We start from the raw sequence: 18502 nt of genomic DNA, 5'->3' as shown, positions 1-18502 counted from the left end.
GGGGGGGGGGATACATGCAGAAAAGAGGCAGTGCTGCCATCCTCTGGCCAAAGATGTGTAAAATCAGCAGGTGGAAATGGAAAAAGCAGAATAGAAAAAAGAGTGCAGACATAAAAAAAAAAAAAAAAGTGTAGCTGAATGAGTCATTAGGGAGAATTAAATCTACGCTGACTCAGGTATCTCAAAGGCCTAGAATGCTTCTGCCAATCCTGGAGTGAGGCAGACACTAGAATAGACCAGTAGATTAGCAAATAATGTGAGGTCACATATTTGTTTTGTGCAGTTTATGCCCGAAGCGCATTCAAGAATGGAAGGTTCAACTGAACTAGGATCTTAATCTGATCTTTACAGATAACCAGCAACTTCCACGGTGGGGTTAAAACAGGTGACGCACATCATTTATAATTGCGTGTGTGGGTAATGATTTTCTTGATCTCCTTTTCATTTTCCATTCATTGTTTTTTTATGCTTCATTTAATTCTACGTTCATGGTTATCTGTTTTACAAACTTTTCTGATGCTATTACATCTTTTTAAACCATTTTTATTTATACGCTTTTATTTTCATATTTTTTATATCTTTATGTATCAATCTTTGTGTGGAGTGAAGCCTCATTATTTTATTGCATATAAGTATAATGACAAGACTTTTCATTGATTTATTTTGTTTTTAATTCAGATTTCAATTCAATGTCTTATCTTCAGAATGCATTAGAAATTAAGTATGGTTATTAAAAATATGATTATTAAAAATATGTTTATTAAAAATATGGTTATTTAAAATGTGCATGTAAACAACAAATATGCCAATATCGGGGGGGTCAACCCCAGCCATGTGAATAGGAATCAGCTTCCTCCAGATATAACTGCAGAAATCTCTCGAATGAACACACCATTTGATATGAAAATTTCCACCGTACAAATAACTGCCCTTTCTCCGAATGCATGACACCACATGGATATACATTTCAGCAGGGGGCCCACTCACTTGACCCACAGTTGTCCACTGAGGTCTCCTCGCGGTGAGGTCACCGGTCTAAGAATACCCTTGATGAACACATCATCAGGAATTCTGCATCATTCTGCAGGAATGTGCTGCTCAAGCATTCACCTCAATCTACTGAGAAAGTCAGGGATTCCTTCTTTATAGCGTCTCAGCTGTATTTTTGTTTTACTGTTAAGAAGTGATTGGTTTGTGAAAGACAGTGGGTGCAAGTGGTACTTCAGTTGAAATCCATTTTGTCTGTGCTAATGCAAACTTTATCAGTATTTATAGTACAGGTGAGAGAAAGTGGTGAAATTCAGCGACAGGAAACATAACAAAAAAAAACAGAAATAGAAGAAAACCTAAAAAAAGCATGCAGCGGTGAACTGAAAGAAAGGGAAAGGAGAAACAAGGATAAAAGACATTTTAATGGCACTGCAGTGAATCATACAGAAAGTGCACTATGAAGAGAAACACACACGGGGAAAAGAAAAGAACACAAAGAACAGAGGCAGCCCTCTACCAAAAATATATAAGTGAACATTACTGAGCTGGTCATCCTTTGAACAATCCTCCTTTTTTGGATATTGTCTCTTCATATAAAACAAAAGCAGGTGAAGATGCATTAAAGAGTGAGACGAGGACATTGGGCAATGGGCAATAGAACTACATTACACAATACATTTTTCGCTTTCTTCAAAAAAATATTATAGGGGTCCAGGTTGTAGCTTTCACTTAAGGCTTCAGTTGAAATCCAAGCCGTCTATTCCTGGAGCACAGCTCTCCCTCTCATGAGGCCGTTTAAATATAGGACCTAACATGATGCAACAGTTGGTAAAAAGCTTAAAATAAAACTAATCCACTTCAGCGAGCGCTATGGAAGAGAAAGCACTGAAGAAAAAGTGTTTACTAATCAAGCATTTAAGCAAGCCACTGTTTGGTTGTCACTCTAAAGCAGTATTGCCGTTTTCTCCAGTATCGTTACATAATCCCTGTACCTTGAACCAACATCACTAAGATTACAAACTTAGCCCTCTGCTTACCATCCCCCTCCAACACGTCATTACTATTTTTCCACTTTTTTTATTTACTGTTTTTAGGCACATTTAGTGTTTTCTTCTTTTCAGAAATCAACTTCCTGTTGTCACAGTCGAGAACCATTCACCGTTTTGATTTTGTTTTTTCTTTCAGCTTTCTTTCAGCCTCTCCTACATCCTTTCTTCTTCTTCTTCTTTTGCACATAATTTGCGCAACATTTATCAATAGTTATTTGAGTCTTTAGTCAATTTATATTGTATATATCTATTTCTAGTGAACTATCCATATGCATCAACTTATATAGAAATGCTCCTCTGTGTCTAAAGAGCTATACTTACATCCTGTTCTTATTCTTATGCTCCTAATATTTTATGACACCATTCACATTATCTCTTTGAGAACCACCAAGCTCTGTCCAATGTCAAGAGCAGGTGGAATTGTACAATGTCATTACAGCACTTGTATGTGCTCTTAATGCTCCACATGCCATTGGACTGTAAGAGCACCAACGTTGCGGTTCAAGCCGACACATTGCATGTAATGAAATCACTCTTTATCAACTTCTGCCGGCTTCCACACCTGAGCTGTGCTCTTTTTGGCAGTAAATCTAGGCTTAGGAGCGGCTGCAGGGTTGCCACCTGATGCAGATTCAGGCCTAGCAGCCACAGGGAAACTAGGAACAACAAAGCTACTGGGAGGCTGTGGCTGGTAAGGCACTGAAGGAGCCGCCATGTAGGGAGGGCTGCTGGCCGGTGGGTAAGGAACCTGCGGTGCCTGTTGGTAGGAAGGGTTTGCCGGTTGAGGAGCTTGGGGATGATTAACAGGTGGGGCAGCTTGTTGATACTGTTGGTTATATGCTTGCTGGTAAGGGCCAGCAGGGGGTTGCTGATAAGCATTAGGGTTGGCATAAACATTAGCTGGGGTTTGCTGGTAGTGGCCCTCATGCATCATTGGCTGCATGGGCATCCCATAGGCCTGCTGGGGGTATGGAGCAATAAGTGGTCCAGTTGGTTGGATGGGAGCCATTTGCTCATAACTAATTGGTTGGTTTTCAGCAGGGGGGTCAGAAGGGGAACTATCGGGCTTAGGCGCAGGGAGCTTCGGAGCCACCACTCCTGGACCATAAGTAAAGAGAGAGGAATCAAGTTGATATGGTTGATGCTTCATCACATCTATAACATTAAGGGGTTTAGGTGCAGGTTTCCCTTTGGCTTTTTTCTTATCTTTGGATGCAGGACTAGATTGAGGGATCTGCTTTGTCGCTGCTGGGGGATAAGAAGGTGAGTGAATAGGATTATACGCCCGTGAAGGTGGAGCACGTACATTTGGACTATATTTCCACTCATTCGGTAAGGAGGCTGCTGGTGATGATGACCGGCTTGCCTTGTTCGCTTCCACAGTCTCGGAGTCCACAACATACTTCTCCATACGAGACTGTCTCTTGGCAAACATATCCGCTCCCTTCCCTCTTACAACTGGCATGTCATTCGCTGGATCTGCTGATGATGGGTTTAAGATAGTGGCCATCGGGTTGATCGGCGGTGAAGCTCTTTGACGTATGGTAAAAGAGTGCATTCGCTGGGGTGGAGAGGGTGGGGTGCGGTTTTGTGGGGCATTTTGTGGTTGAAGCCATGGTTTTGGAGAAGGAGGAGTGTTCACCATTGACGTGGAAACATTCACAGGTGTTTGCTGGGACTCTTGTGCCCAATGTGTCTGAGGCTGAGTCTGAGCTGGAGGCCAGGCTGTATTCGTTGATGGCTGTGGTGGAGACTTTGCTGTGGCTGGTTGCCAGTTTGGCTGTGGTGTGGACTGGGCTGGAACTGGTTGAGCCCAATGTGGTGGTTGATTTGGGGCCTGGTTTTGCTCTTGAGCCCAAGAATTCATTGAGTGCTGTCCATGCCCTGGAGGTTGCTGGGGCCATGATGGTTGGGGCTGAGCCTGGGCAGGTACTGGTGCCCATGGATTCAAATTGGCTTGAGGCTGCGCTTGAGGTTGTGCTTGGGGTGCTTGCATCCATGGGGGCTGAGCTTGGGCTTGAGCTTGTGATGGTGGCCATGCATTAATTGAGGGCTGCTGTTGCTGCTGAGGCTGAGCTGAGACCCAAGGTGGCTGTGATTGAGAGGGTGCCTGGGCCTGTGGCCAAGCTTGTTGTGGAGCCTGTTTCTGTTGTTGTTGAACCCACGGCGACTGTGGCTCGGATTCTGGCTGAGCCTGTTGAACCCAAGGAGGTTGTACTTGGGATTTCTGCTGGGATGGTTGCATCCATGGCGGTTGAGGCTGTGTATCCGCCTCTAATGGCTTTGCCCATGGGGCCTGGGTCTGCTGCTGCACTTGTTCTTGAGGCTGACCCCAAGTTGGTTGCATTTGCTGAACTTGTGGCTGCTCTAGAGGCTGGGCCCAGGGTGGCTGAACTTGTGGCTGAGGCTGCTCTAGAGGCTGGGCCCAGGGTGGCTGAACTTGTGGCTGAGGCTGTGGTTGCTCTAGAGGTTGGGCCCAGGGTGGATGAACCTGTGGCTGAGACTGTGGTTGCTCTAGAGGCTGGGCCCAGGGTGGATAGGCCTGTTGCTGAGGATGAGGTTGCTCTAGAGGCTGGGCCCATGGTGGTTGGATCTGTGGATGAGGCTGTGGTTGCTCTGGAGGCTGGGCCCAGGCTGCCTGAGCATGTGTCTGGGCTTGTGCCGGTTCTTGAGGCTGACTCCAGGACGGCTGAATTTGAGGGGTCCAAGTCTTTGTGGGGGGTGGAGGCTGAGCCAGGGTCTGAGAATTTTGTCTTGTCACCCAAGGTAACTGTGGTGGGGACTGACTTGGAGGTGGTTCCTGTGGTTGCACTTGAACTGGATGCCAGGAATTGGTAGATGCTTGTTGTGACTGGGATTGTGCTGGGGCCCAGGTGGTTACAGGTAAAGGCTCTGGCTGCGGATTAGAATAAATTTGACCATTTTCCTCTTGAGTTGTCACTTGGATAGGCTCTTTTTTAGATTCAGGCTCTGAGAGAGTCCACGTGTGCTGCCCTTCTGTATTGGTGCTGGCAGCAGCCTCCGCAGGGGCAGGAGGGGAAGAGGGTTCAGGAGCAGGTGCAGGGGTTGGCTCTTGCTCTGGAGCAGGAGTAGTGTCTGTGGTGGGGGCAGCAGCAGGTGTGGAAGCACTATTTTCAGCACACTGAGCCATGTCCTGGTTGTTCATTTCTATCTGTGGGGACCAGAGAGAGCTGGGGTCGATCGCAGGCTTTGGAGCCACTGGTGGAGGATTCTTTTGTTTAGCTCGTGGAGGCTGGAGGAAATTACAAGCCTCAGCCCCAAGGCTGAGGTAGTCTTCCTCAGGTCCTGACTCAAAACCCAACTTCTTATCACCCTTGTTTAGGAGGTTCAATAAGGCCGGGTTAGGTGACACTTTTGGGGCTTCCTTAAATGTGAACATTTGCTTGCCAGTATTTCTTTTCCTTGCATCCATCAGAAGGCCAGTCCTACTAGCAGGGGTAGCTATGCGCTCATCTCGGGATGCTAGCTCCTCCCCTTGACCCACCGAATCTGTATTGGTCCCACACATTGTCGGAGCAGCTGAGAAAGGCTTTGCAGTGCGATTGCTTAAAGAACTCTGCATTTCATTGGTTTGATGTTGGACTGTGCCATTGATGTTTGAAGAATACTGCTGCATTTGCTGGTGCTGTTGCTGATATTCTTGCTGCTGCTGATACACTTGCTGCTGTTGATAATGCTGCTGCTCATACTGCTGTTGCTGGTACTGTTGGTATGCTTGCTGCTGTTGGTAGCTCTGTTGCTGCTGTTGATAGCTCTGTTGCTGCTGTTGATAGCTCTGTTGCTGCTGTTGGTAGCTCTGTTGTTGCTCATGGAACTGTTGCTCTTGATACTGCTGGTACTGCTGTTGGCTTTGCTGGTGTACATTTACATCCATGTAAGCATGGCCCTCTGTCGTTGACTGCATATAAGACTGCTCCATTGTCTTCTTCTCAGGCTCCGGCACTCCTTCCACGGGAATCCCCTGGCGCCGGAGCTCATCGTGCTCAGCACCTAGCTCATCCATCCTCTGACGCCGCTGGACAAACATAAGGGCCCCCTTTCCCTTGGTATCAGGCAAACACTCCATCTCTGCTTTGTTGTTCAGGTTCCTTTCAATATCAAGGAGACCTTTGTCCCAGTTGATAGTCAGCACACCTTTGCTACTGTGGACATTAGTCAGGAAATTCTTATCTAGGTCAGAATCGCTCGGAGCCACAAGGGTAAATTCGACAGTATGGGTTTCTTGTTTTTCGTCTTCCTCTTCCTCGTCCTCGTCGTCGCTGTTCTCTGGTTCGTCCTCTCCAGTGCCGTAGCTCACAAGCGTGTACTTCTTGGCCCTTTGCCGATGTTTCTTGAACATCAACACCCCTTTGTTGTTGGGGTTGGGCGGAGCAGCCGTGAGGAGGAGAGCAATAAGTTTACATTTGGACTTGTGCTCCTTCAGCTGCTTCTCGGACAGACTCTCGTTACGCCTGAGCCCTGCGTCAGGATAGAAAATAGAGAATTCAGTGATTAGAAACAAAGGTCCCGGAAAAGAATAAAGTCTTTACTTTGAAAACAGCTTGCTTTTTTATATTTCATTTGTTTCACTGAGGCTTTAACAAATGGTCACAGTTTTCTTTGTACATTTCAGTTCTCTGATCACTGAGGGAGGCACAGGCAGTTGTTGCAGACTGTATCTACACTGATCACAATTGGAGTTGACCTAAATTACTTTACATTGATTATTGTAATATGCCTATGAATATCGATCTGAAAATGAACTCATACTACATAAACCTCCCATTTGTTCCAGCATTGATTTGAAAATAGATTATGCAGATACAACATGGTGACAAGGTAAAAAAAGATAAGGTTCAGCTTTTATTTGTAAAAATACATCCTTTGTGTCCAGTAAAGCAGAAGCAACAGACTTATATCTAACCAGTAAATGATAAATGTTATACATTCTCTTTTTGATCTGATATGATTGCATCACAAGTACAAACTAAGCTATAAACTGATCCCTTCACAAGAAAGAAAAATACATTTTATATTCTTTGTCCACACAAATTCTATCCAACCATAGCCGTGTACTTTTCCTCATTATTCCAAATTTGCTCATTCGGTCTCACATAAATCATTTTTTCCCGCAAAGCACTTACAAAGTTCTCTGATCCATATCTAATATACTCATTTGTCCATCGAAAATTGCGCTGTATTAAATTGGTTATTAATCCCCTAACGCATAAAGCTGGACCTGAGAAAGATTAAAGATTAATGGGTGCAATAAATTCACCAGGACCAGAGCATCTTTATCAGCCAGCTTATCTGCAAGTTCATAAACTGTCACCCTCAAAGCTGAAATCTATCACATATACTCATACTTAAGCCAATTTGATAACAGACACCACACCACAAACACACTCTCAAACCAAGTCAGCGCTACGATAAAATAACAAGTAGCCTTACTGTTTTTAAATTGCTGCAAGACTAACCTGAAGGTGGAGGACACAGCGGGAGTGAGCAACTGACTCACTTTTTTAGCTCAGTTAAATCACTCAGTGCGAAAGGATCAGGTAACGGGCTGGGGGGAGCACATGCTGGTGTCTGTCAAAGGGCCACTTCTGCAGGCATCATCAGCGGGCTGGTGTTATATTTATGTCTTCCACACAGCCAGAGGAATGCTTCCGTATCCATATTCATCATTCAGCTTCTTTAAAAGTAGCAGAATTGGTTTATAAAGAGCAGCATATTCTTCTAATATGAACGATTCCACATCTTTTTGTTTTTTAGGGCCTATCAGATTCTGTTAATTGAACCTGCGTCACCATACAATCCGCTCCCTGCTGCCCTGTCAACACTTTGTGTTGTAATTCAGATCAGACCCGGATGTATCTTCTCCCATTCAAAGGAATGAGTACCCTCCTCCAACTGCACTGAGAGATACATCCTATTTTGAGGGGTACACACACTGGACCATCAGGCTCTGGAATGCACACATGCTGTTGACAAATGCAATCCAGTGCCCTACTGGCTTGTAGAAGAGCCCCTTAAAGAGTAGATTATTCTAATCCAAACACTCAAATGCATTGACGAAATCACAACGCACACACGACTATGGTAGGTAACACAAATGGAAAGGGTCCTTACTGGAGTGCCTTGCCCGATGCTTGTTAGGTTTGTCTCGATCCCCCTCAGAGTCGGAGTCCTGCTCTGCTGCCTGTGACGCCTCATCTGTGGGAATTCCAAATGAGACCGTAAAAGACCCAGGGTCTCCCTCGCAGTACCCTCCTCCTTCTTCCCCTTCACTTTGGGAGCCTACGCTTCCACTGACCCTGGGGCCTCCCACGCTCAAGATGCCCCTCCCTGCCCCGGCTGCTGATGGCTGCTGCAAAATGACCTCCACCTGCCCCAGCACCGAAGGGGAGCCGAGCACCACCCCATGCTGGCCCAGTGGCTCTCTCACGGAGCTCGGCACATTGTGCGATATGGCGGAGGTGTGGATGGTCTCGATAACCTCCCTGTCTGAGAGTCCCCCCTCGACCCCGAGTGCACTCCCAAGAGAGCAGCAGCCCGCCTGGTCCGAAGTTTGCTCAGACAGGGAAACCTGGAGCTCCACCATGTTCCCAGGGGAGAAACACCGTTGTCCTTCTTTCTCCCTGATAACAGGCTCTTGGCATCTCTGACCATCAGACAGGGGCGCATCCAGCTGGGTGCAAAGCAACTGGGGTCCCTTGGGGGCCTCTGTGTTGCTGTCCGGCTCCCCATAGTAGGCCTGGTCCTGGGACTCGGATATGTAGAGTTCCCTCGGGCTTTGGGATCTGTGCTTTGGGGAGAGGATGTGGAGGGTGGTGCTCGCTAAAGCCTCAGACGAAGGTTCCCTCTCACCACAATGTGTGTCTGATTCCTCGTCTTCAGGAATGGAGCCGTATCTGTCAGAGACGAGGGGGGAGAACAAAAATAAATCAAATTGATCATTTAAATAGGAGATTATGCCATTTGGGGTTTTGGTGAAACTGAAAGTCAGATTTTACATAAATAAGAATCACATTACATTACAGAGGATTGGAGCCATTAGCTTGCTATAGGAAGGTGAGGCCTGTCTTCCACTGCTGAAGTTGTTGTTATAAAGTAGATTTCATCTTTGAACAGCAAGTTAAATGAAAAGGTCAGGCCTCTGAAGTGGAAAATAATCACATTTCAACATCGCTGTCAACCGAACATTTACGTTCAAGGTAAGGAGGAGCATGAATGCCATATAATGTTATTATCCGTGACTGGTATCATTGAATTTAGGCCAATTACATCGGTGACTAATCCTGTTTTAGCCACAAGGTCAGCTGCTCTCCATGTCCGAAGAGATCCTCGCTGTCATAGAAACAATTTTAATACAAATCCTGCACTATGATCATGGTCCTGTTATAGCCACAATAAATTGGATTCAGCTAATTAGTTCAACTTCAATGCGCCATCGAAAAACAACTGTCTCCCCCTCTGTAGGTTTAAATGCGGACACACTAGGGCGCATGCAGCAATATTTGAGGGGATCTCACCCTGGCAAACACACTGGCAGTGCCCACTGAGTAATGGCCGAGCAGCTGCACGTCAATCACACACACAAATCTGTTGCACCTTGGACCGAGCCAGCGGGAAGGTCACCATGGCTGACACACATTCAGTCACCAGCACACACACGCGGGCATTAAAACCAGTGTATGTACACATATAGGGTCACTGAGCTGTGCAAAAGGATGCAGGCCATAAAAAGAAGAAAGAAAACAACATGCTATCTAAATGCTAATTCAGTGCTGCTGTAATGATTTCTGCACTGCGGTGGTGAACACCAAGGGCCCACTGCAGGGCCCATTTGTCACGACACACAACATATTCCACGGTTATTGATTTTGCATGTATACTCATCCGATTGTGAATCAATTGGGGCGGCATGCGGAGCTGCACCTTTTGAGAAGCAGCTGCAGGCGGTCGATTGACGTGTCGATGAGGGCAAGGGCCCGTAAGAGGGCGAGCTCGGCGCACGGCTCTCCGTTCAGCGACACCACCTCGTCGCCCTCCTGCACGCCAGCCGAGAAGGCACGGCCTCCTTCTTCCACCTGTGGACGACACAAAAGCATGTCCATTACAACCACACATGAGCGCTTCACAAACAGCACCGGACAAGCATCAGTTAATCGGCTTGTGAATATACAAACTATGACTGCCGCCATTTTCAGGGAGTCACAATTAATGTTCTCACTGAGGTCATAATACAGAAACCCGCCAACTACAACTACATCTCCATTTTGATCTTGGAAAACAAGAGGACAATATTATTTTTACTATTAAGATGGATTATGCTTTTTTCTTGAAAATAAAAGGAGAAAATATAAATCAGTATAATATTTAAAGATAAAACGAAGTTTTCAAGTCATGGCAGTTGGGTAGAAGAACCAAATAAAAACATTTTAGACTGGATTATTATTCTAGAGATATAAAAGTAAAACAATGGAGATGTAGTTGTAGTTGCATTTTATATTGATGAATTCAAAACACTTTACTCAATAATCTCTGCAACAGTTTGCACTGGTCACACGAGAATATACACTTAGGGTCGCGATAGCATTGAATGCGTACAACAATAAAAGTGACAAATCCACCTTGTATTTTAACCGTGCTACTGCAATACTATAGCTGCAGGCCAGCTCTGCCCAGATCCATGTGAAGGGCACCTCCTTGCACAGTTGAGCTAATAACTGATGGTTTTGTTCTCTTGTAAATGGTTCCCGAGTTCGATAAAATGGTTCATTAATAAGAGGATTTAATAAAGACAACATTTTTGCACAAAAGCCACTTATTCAAAGCGGGGGGAAATTACTGATTACTTCAGTTCCGTGCAGTTAGCGGATATGCTCTCTGTGAAAGAAATTTAGCAAATGCTACAAATAAAGAGCTTTAGGTGGGTTTGTGAGGTCTGTAGTGCTTTTCCTACTTCTTGAGCAACACTAGAGGGTGTTTCATGTGTTGCGTGACATCTTGTCATAAACAATCCCTCCCACACTTCGTTGTGTTTCCTAAATATTGACTGTCAAATAAAAAACCCAGTGCAAAAAAACACAATCTTCAAATATCGGTGGGGATAATGCACAGCCCTTAATTCTCCCTGTAGGATGAATCTGCACATTGACCCTGTAATGCTTATGATAGATCACAGTCAATACAGTTTAACCTGAGGCGATACTGAACACGTCGCTCTGTCATCGATCACACTAATGTTCCTTCGTGCTCTTCAAGTTGAGTCAAACCATAACAAAACCAAAACAGTCTCCTTGGTTTCTCCTATTAAAGTGACACAGGAGGACAAACTGACGAGCAGCAGTGCACGTTCAAGGTTTTCCAGCTCTCTCTCCTTTAACAACACAGAGAAAGATTGATTCATTTGTATTATTCCGTCTCCTGCCTAAAGCAAAACAGAAACTAGATTTGCAACATCATACTAAACCAATAAACCATCCTGACGATGTAGAAACAAAAGGAAGCCAACTTTTGAGCACTAGAATTAAACAACCATTCCATTCTGTCGAAGTCAGGGCACCACTGGATTTCAATCATATATTTCATGCAGTATAGATATTTTAAATCATCATTATAATGTCAACGTATAAGAAAATGTGACTCTCAACCTCTCTTCCGTCACACAACCAGAAATGCTTTTAAATCTAACAACTTCCAGAGCCGAAGGAAAGATCCCTTCTCAACTCCTTGATAGGTTTAGTGTGACATAAGATTCAAGTGTGCTTGATTTAAATATATATGTTAAAGTGAATCTTAAATTGGTTCTATGTTTATTCATGGAAAGCCATATTTTTTAAACTATGACAAAGTTGTTGGCGTTCAAACCCGAATCCACTTTTATGAAATCTGGAAAAATTATGCCATTCTTCTTACTGCAAATGTATTTTATTATACTGTTCTATTTACATTTTGGAATTTGACACTAGCTGGCAGCTGTACCCCCTCCATTGACATGCATTCAACTCTGGAAACCTGAAGTTCCGCAATCTTGTCACTAGATGGCAATGTCCACACATAACATCTTCAGTTGCTGATGGAAGTAGAGGAGAATCCATGGATGTACACCAGAAGAAACCAATGCAGTTTACATCCCAAAATAACCTATTGGTTTTTGATACAAATCGCTGAGCATACAAAGCAGATTGTTGCATCCAAGTACTCAAACACAAATCTTGGATTGGACAAAAAGCCAGCCAAGACAAACAAAGAGAGACTACATATACAAACATATTTTATGAGGGACTTTATAGAGCTGGTAGCTTTCAGGTAAAAACTCTTCTGAGTCCATCCCTGAGTTTAAAAGAGTGAACCAGCGCACACACACGCCCTATAAGGCGGCCTGTGAGCCTGTCCATGGGGGACGCACGCCTCACAACAACAGGGACTCTGGGTTTGTCCTCAGGGCCACAGCAAACCAGCCGTGCTCCAAAAAAGGAGGGGAAACATTTGTCCTCTTCTCCCGTCTCGCAACACAGAGACAATCGTGCAACCCTCGAAAGAAGGTAGAATACCACCTGGTGTTTCTATCCTGCTGCTCGTAAACTGGTTGTAAAGGGAAACCCCAGTTTGCAGTAATTGGGGCTGGAGAGGAAAACCAATGAGCACTACTGTAGGTGTCGGACGAGAGGGGTCGTAAACAGTGTTGGAAAGTTTCAAATTCTAATTAAGTGCTCTCTGAAAATTACCAGCAGAACCCGATCGTCTGAATTCACATCATGTGGGGTCACAATTAAGGCAACATTTACGCTGCATTACCCCGGGTCGGCCATTTTCGAATTATCTATTTAATGGGCTCAAGCACAATGGAAAAGAAATCGCAGGAGAAGCTGGACAGAGTAGTGTGTTCGTGCAGCCCCCGGCGGTTCCTGCCCTTCGCAGCTTAAAGCAATTATCTAATTTTTTTGTACATTTGAGGTAAATATTTTCCAGCTGTTTACAGGTACCACTTACACCATGTAGGGAGGAGAGTTGTGTTTAATGTTTTACTTTACTCATCCAGTCTTTATTCGCTCGGAGCAGAATACCTAATGGAAGGCCAGTTACTGGGCTGATTGAAAACATATTGGATTGTATCTACTGACTTATACTGTAACAGAGAAACCCCAGATCCCTTTATTATTTACTTTAATTTGGGTTTTACAGCTTTATCTTAATGCGTCTTAATTTGGGTTTTCTAATGTAGATTTAATTTGGAAAGAAGCCTACATGGATACTAGGTTGAGAGTATGGATATTATCAGTTATATTGACCATTGACAGCACTGATATTTACATTTAGTAATTAACATTAAACTATATTTAAATAGAGTTAAACATCAGTTCCTCTCCTGAAATATCCATTCATACTATATCCAGTCCAAATCGGGAAATTGTGTCAATAAATTATCCCTTGATCCTTCAGTTGAGAAGGAGAAACATGAATAACCCATGTTTTAAAGTGTTAAAAAAGAAGGCATTGAGTGTCAACAACCAGGAGCCCTGCAGCTCATTCCTATGTAATCCAAATGTTTAAGCTGTTGGCCTTAATTTGCATGAATGATGTGAGAGGAAAAAGTCTCGGGTCATATCTGCTGCCTCCGTGGACCGGGACGTTACAAAAAAAAACGAAAAAACAAACAATGCCAAAACTCCTGTAACTGTGGAGCACTTTGTTTACTCCAGGAAAAAAAATGCACTGGACGAATGAGGCAATGGCATTTTGCTGATTGCTTGGCAGCTTAATGAGGTTCCTATGGTGCCGTGTTAGAGCTGAAACATCAGCAACAAGAGCCCTCTTTACTCCGCGAAGGCCAAGATAATCCAGGCAAGGAGGACTCCTAACTCAGCCTGCGAATAGAGTTTAATGGAAATTAGATAAAATTCTCATTAGCTGGCGTAATTAATATCAATGTGCAGGCTCCAGCCCCAAAAGTTAGAAAACTTTGCAGACTTGAATTAGGATTACATTTTGCTATTCAGCGGTCCAGGACTGATCTGATGCATGTTGACATTCCACATACCAAGATGACATGCTTTAGTAATTAGGAGGCCGAAAAAAGTCTCCTGCTCTAATTCTGATGATTAAACAATTTCTAATTCTGAAAGTCTGTCTCCTATCAATGCAAATGACATCACCGGGTCTTTTTAGTTGTTTTCTGTAAGACGTCGAAAAAGTGCGCACGATAATTCGTCCATGTTTTCTTCTGAAGGTGTGTTGGTGAATTTGCAGGTCGGGATTTGAAAAAAAAAAAGGTTGCAGTTTCTGTAGCTTTAAAAATAAAGGTGACCTCATCAACTTTGTACTCGGGCCATGACTCCAACTAAGAAGAAACACACAGCTTCCCTTATATGGAGAGAACCTTTTGAGAGTGGTAACCCCGTGCCCCCTCGCACTGCACCGCCTGTCAGCGCACGGAACAATCACTGTTTCTCTGTTCACTAGCATTCAACAGAAGCGTTTAACAGAAACGCATTTTTCCTTCAGACACACACACACGGGAGAAGAAACTGTGGCCTACAGGCCTCCATCTTGGCACGTCCTCCCCTTTCGACTCTCACCGAACACACTCTGCTCTCCCTCCAGAAGAGTTTGGAGGCATGTTCACAGTTATGCCTTCCAGATGAGGTGGACCAAAGCCCCCAGATGTCCGCGAGTGAGGCAACAGATCAAATGCGGCTACCACTGGTTTTAACAGGACCAACACTCAAATCCAGTGTATTTGCAGGAATCTTGTGTGGGGGGGCTTGGAGAGAAAATGAAAGCTTAAACGGGCATTAGATGTAGGGGGTATTTTTCCCATCAGGGCAAGATGACAGCAGACTTTAACAGTTGATTTTCTTGATAGAGCTTGCGGATGCTGCGACCTTTTGGCAAAGCCTTTCGTAAAGGTCATGTTGACTCATGCAGAACTCCTTTGCCCTACAGTGAACATAACTTAGTGGGGGTATTGGCTCAGCGTACATTAAAAGTAACAGGCTTGTAAGATTGCCCTGACATGAAGGGGAATACGTTTGTGAAAAAGCATTTCATTGGTCCTATTATTTAAATAATACTTTTTTTAAAGATATTTTCGGGCACTATGGCCTTTAGTGGTAGGACAGAAGTTAAGCATGAAAGGGGCACAGAGAGTGGGGAAGACTAAGACCTATATTGTTGATATATTTGAATATAACTTATGGAAGTAACTTCAGAAACAGCGAGAATCTAAATGCCAGAACTCCATGATAAACTCATCCTCTCAGTCCAGATGTTTCTGAGGTGGCTATACATTCACCTGTTCAGTCTGCAGAGACTCATGCAGTGAGGTGTGGACACAATAGCTACAGCCCTACTCGAAGATAAGTGTTTCATTATCCCGTTAAAATGATCAACCGATGCTCTCAGGACGCTTTCTTCTGCCGGAGCTTTGATGTCACAGGAATGCAGCTGGACAAAAAACATTTACGTCTTCAGTGAGAGACGTGTGCGACCTGAGCACTCGCGAACATGCATGACTATATATAGGCTCCATTGCTCTTCAAAATAAAAGCACCTGGCTCTACCATTTTCACTGCTCACGTACAGTAGATTAAAATGAAATGTTCTGAAACTTAATCATACCACATCACAAGAGAAATAAAAGAGAATGATGGTTTTATTGGTGTATTTATCTGCCTTCAAAGTAAATAGTGAACATGATTTTGGGGTTTATGCAAATGCTCGTTAACTCTAACTCTAGATGATTAAAGTGTCATAGCTTCAAGAGAAATAGGGACATTGTGCATAGTTTAAATGTATAATGTAATTGTAAATAATGCTCCTGAGGTCCAGAGGATTAGGTTGGATAATGTCATCAGTGCCAACTATAGTGACACAAAGCAGCCTGTTAACAAAGCAGCCTGTTACTCTTAGAAATAACAGTCATACATTATTGCCTGTGTTAGAACAAGAGGAGCAAACGACACAAGTTAACATGGAAATTATTTGTACAGCAGGATTATCAATCAACACTACAGTTCCTCTTATACCATGTATTTACATGCACCATCACATTTATCACTTGAAGTGTGCAGGTGAAATCCTCTGTTGTCATTTCTAAGGTTTATTACCACACTATCAGCCCCAAGCAAACGCCGTGGAGCCGATATGTTCCTATAACAGTGTCTACATTTGTCTAACCTCCTGCACCCATCTGCATGTTCCTCTCTCCCTTGGCTTCCTACATAACACACGTACGCTTCACTGTTCAGGTCGATTGCACGTCCGAATGATGTGCTGCCTTCCTGCTGTAATCTTTGTGAGTGATAACAGATCACACTGGCCTCAGCTTCACACTCTCCCTCGGCCTTGACCATATAAGGGTCCAGAGGAATCTCGCACACCAAAACACAGCCAACGCACAAAAAAATGCAGGGACACACACGCACACACTGCTCCAAAAAAAAACACTTCTCCCACCGGGGACTGTTCCACTTAAGATTTCTCTTTTCTCCAGTGAAAGGCTCAAAAGAAACTTTATCCAAACTTAAATAGATAACGGCTCTTGTTATCCAACTGACGGGGAATTCATACTGTCTCCAATATCCAGCAGTTAACACGAGTAGAACTTTCATCATATTTACAGACAGAGCCCAACTTGCTCAGATGAGCCATTTAAATAATAACTTCATGTCAATTAGTGATATAGATTTTCATATTGCGATAAAAAGAGGAAGTTATATAGAGAAAGATGTATATACAAAGAGAGAGGGAGTTATATCTAGATAAAAAGTTATATAGAGAGGCAGACATACAGTGAGAGATTGAGAGAGTTATAGAGTTATAGAGAGAGATAGAGAGAGAGGGAGAGATGTAGAGAGAGACAGGGAGAGTTATAGAGAGAGATAGAGAGAGATATAGAGATTTATAGAGAGAGGGAGAGATATAGAAAGAGACAGCAAGAGTTATAGAGAGAGGTAGATATATAGAGAGAGGTAGAGAGAGTTATATCAAAAGGGGGAGATAAAGACAGTTATAAAGAAGGGGAGAGATAAATAGAGAGATGGAGTGTGTTATATAGACAGGGAGAGTCACAGAGATAGGGAAAGTTATACAAAGAGGTAAACATGTAGAGAGATGGAGAGAGTTATATAGAGAGGGAGAGATATAGAATTATGAAGAGTGAGAGAGAAAGCTATAGAATGATAGAGGATGAAAGAGAAAAAGATGCACATATCGAAACCGAGGCGTGGGGACATAGACAGACATGCAGACAGATACCTGTGAAATGAGGAAGGGTCTGTAGGTGTCTCCCTCTCCCTCTCTCAGGGTGAATCCCCAGGGTGCACCCCCACGCAGCGTCACGCAGATGTAATCCCCGGTGCCCATGATGCTGCGCGCCGCTCTTCCTCATGCACACAGCAGCGCTGCTACCATCGAGCTGACGGCCGCGGCAGCACTTTGCACGTACCACCTCTCCACCACCGCCGCCGCTGTGTATAATCCCCATCATCCCCAGTTCTGCCCCAGTCCAGCCCGCTGCTGCAGACGTCACAGCGCAAGGACCCGCCTGCAGGCGTCGGCGTGCAACTGGTGGTTTGAGTTCTGCAAGGGGGGAGAGGGAGTGGGAGAGGGAGAGAGAGGCGAGGGGGCTGGAGTTGAACAAAAAGTTAATATTATTGTGTATTAATACACATTTTTAATACTTGTATTACTATTTTATTCATCCACATACAGTATTGTTTGACTCCTATTATACTCTATGAATACTGGCAGTACTCAGAGTATATTACTTCCCCTCCTCATCTTCCCTTACATACTTGTAGTCCTCATCTTCTTCTATTACATATTCTTATTACCTAAATAGTCTAGTACTTCCTCCTCCTCTTTTATTACATAGTTAGTACTCATGCTCTATTACTTTCTCCTATTATTATATTGCATAGTCTTAGTACTCATAAACTCTATTACTTCCTCCTCTTTTATTACAAAGTGTAAGCACTCATATACTCTAGTACTTCCACCCCCTTTTCTTCTGTTATTATACTCACAATATTTTTCTTCCTTCCTTCCTTCCTGCCTCCCCCATTCCTCCTCTTCCTCTTCCTCCCCTACTTCTTCCTCAAGATTAAAATCAGGGGCGTAGGCCCATGGTCAGTGTTACGAATAAATAAATAATTATAAATGAAAATAGTCTTGCAAATAAAACCACAATCCTATTATAATGTGAACTTGTAAAGAATTTGTACAAAATAAATAAACTTTTTTTTAACAATACATAAAAAAAGGCTTGTTGTGTCATTGAATCTTGTCTTGTAAATTCCTCCTCAGCTTGTGTCAGAGCATAAATTTGGTGACCCCAGTTGTATTTGATCATCATAACATTCTGTCATCCATGTTTTATTTGATTTACTAAAATGTTATATGTTTCTACGTTAACAGAGAGTGAGGCCTGCTGGTGAGCATAGGTGCAGCTT

The 18502-nt window shown here is 43.8% G+C and overlaps 1 protein-coding gene across 1 annotated transcript; it reads right to left on the bottom strand.

Moving 5' to 3' along the window:
* Window positions 1–1393: 1393 nt before the first annotated feature.
* Window positions 1394–17496, bottom strand: LOC133950043 (synaptopodin-2). The gene is made up of 4 exons (XM_062384203.1): window positions 17307–17496; window positions 9981–10132; window positions 8172–8953; window positions 1394–6518 (listed from the first exon to the last, which is right to left on the bottom strand). The coding sequence occupies exons 1-4, from the start codon at window positions 17412–17414 to the stop codon at window positions 2569–2571; spliced, it is 4992 nt and encodes a 1663-aa protein (XP_062240187.1). The 5' UTR covers window positions 17415–17496; the 3' UTR covers window positions 1394–2568.
* Window positions 17497–18502: the final 1006 nt, after the last annotated feature.

The sequence above is a fragment of the Platichthys flesus genome, chromosome 24 (assembly GCF_949316205.1).
Source record: "Platichthys flesus chromosome 24, fPlaFle2.1, whole genome shotgun sequence".
Classification (NCBI taxonomy): Eukaryota; Metazoa; Chordata; class Actinopteri; order Pleuronectiformes; family Pleuronectidae; genus Platichthys; species Platichthys flesus.
This window is presented reverse-complemented; position numbering and strand designations above follow the sequence as displayed.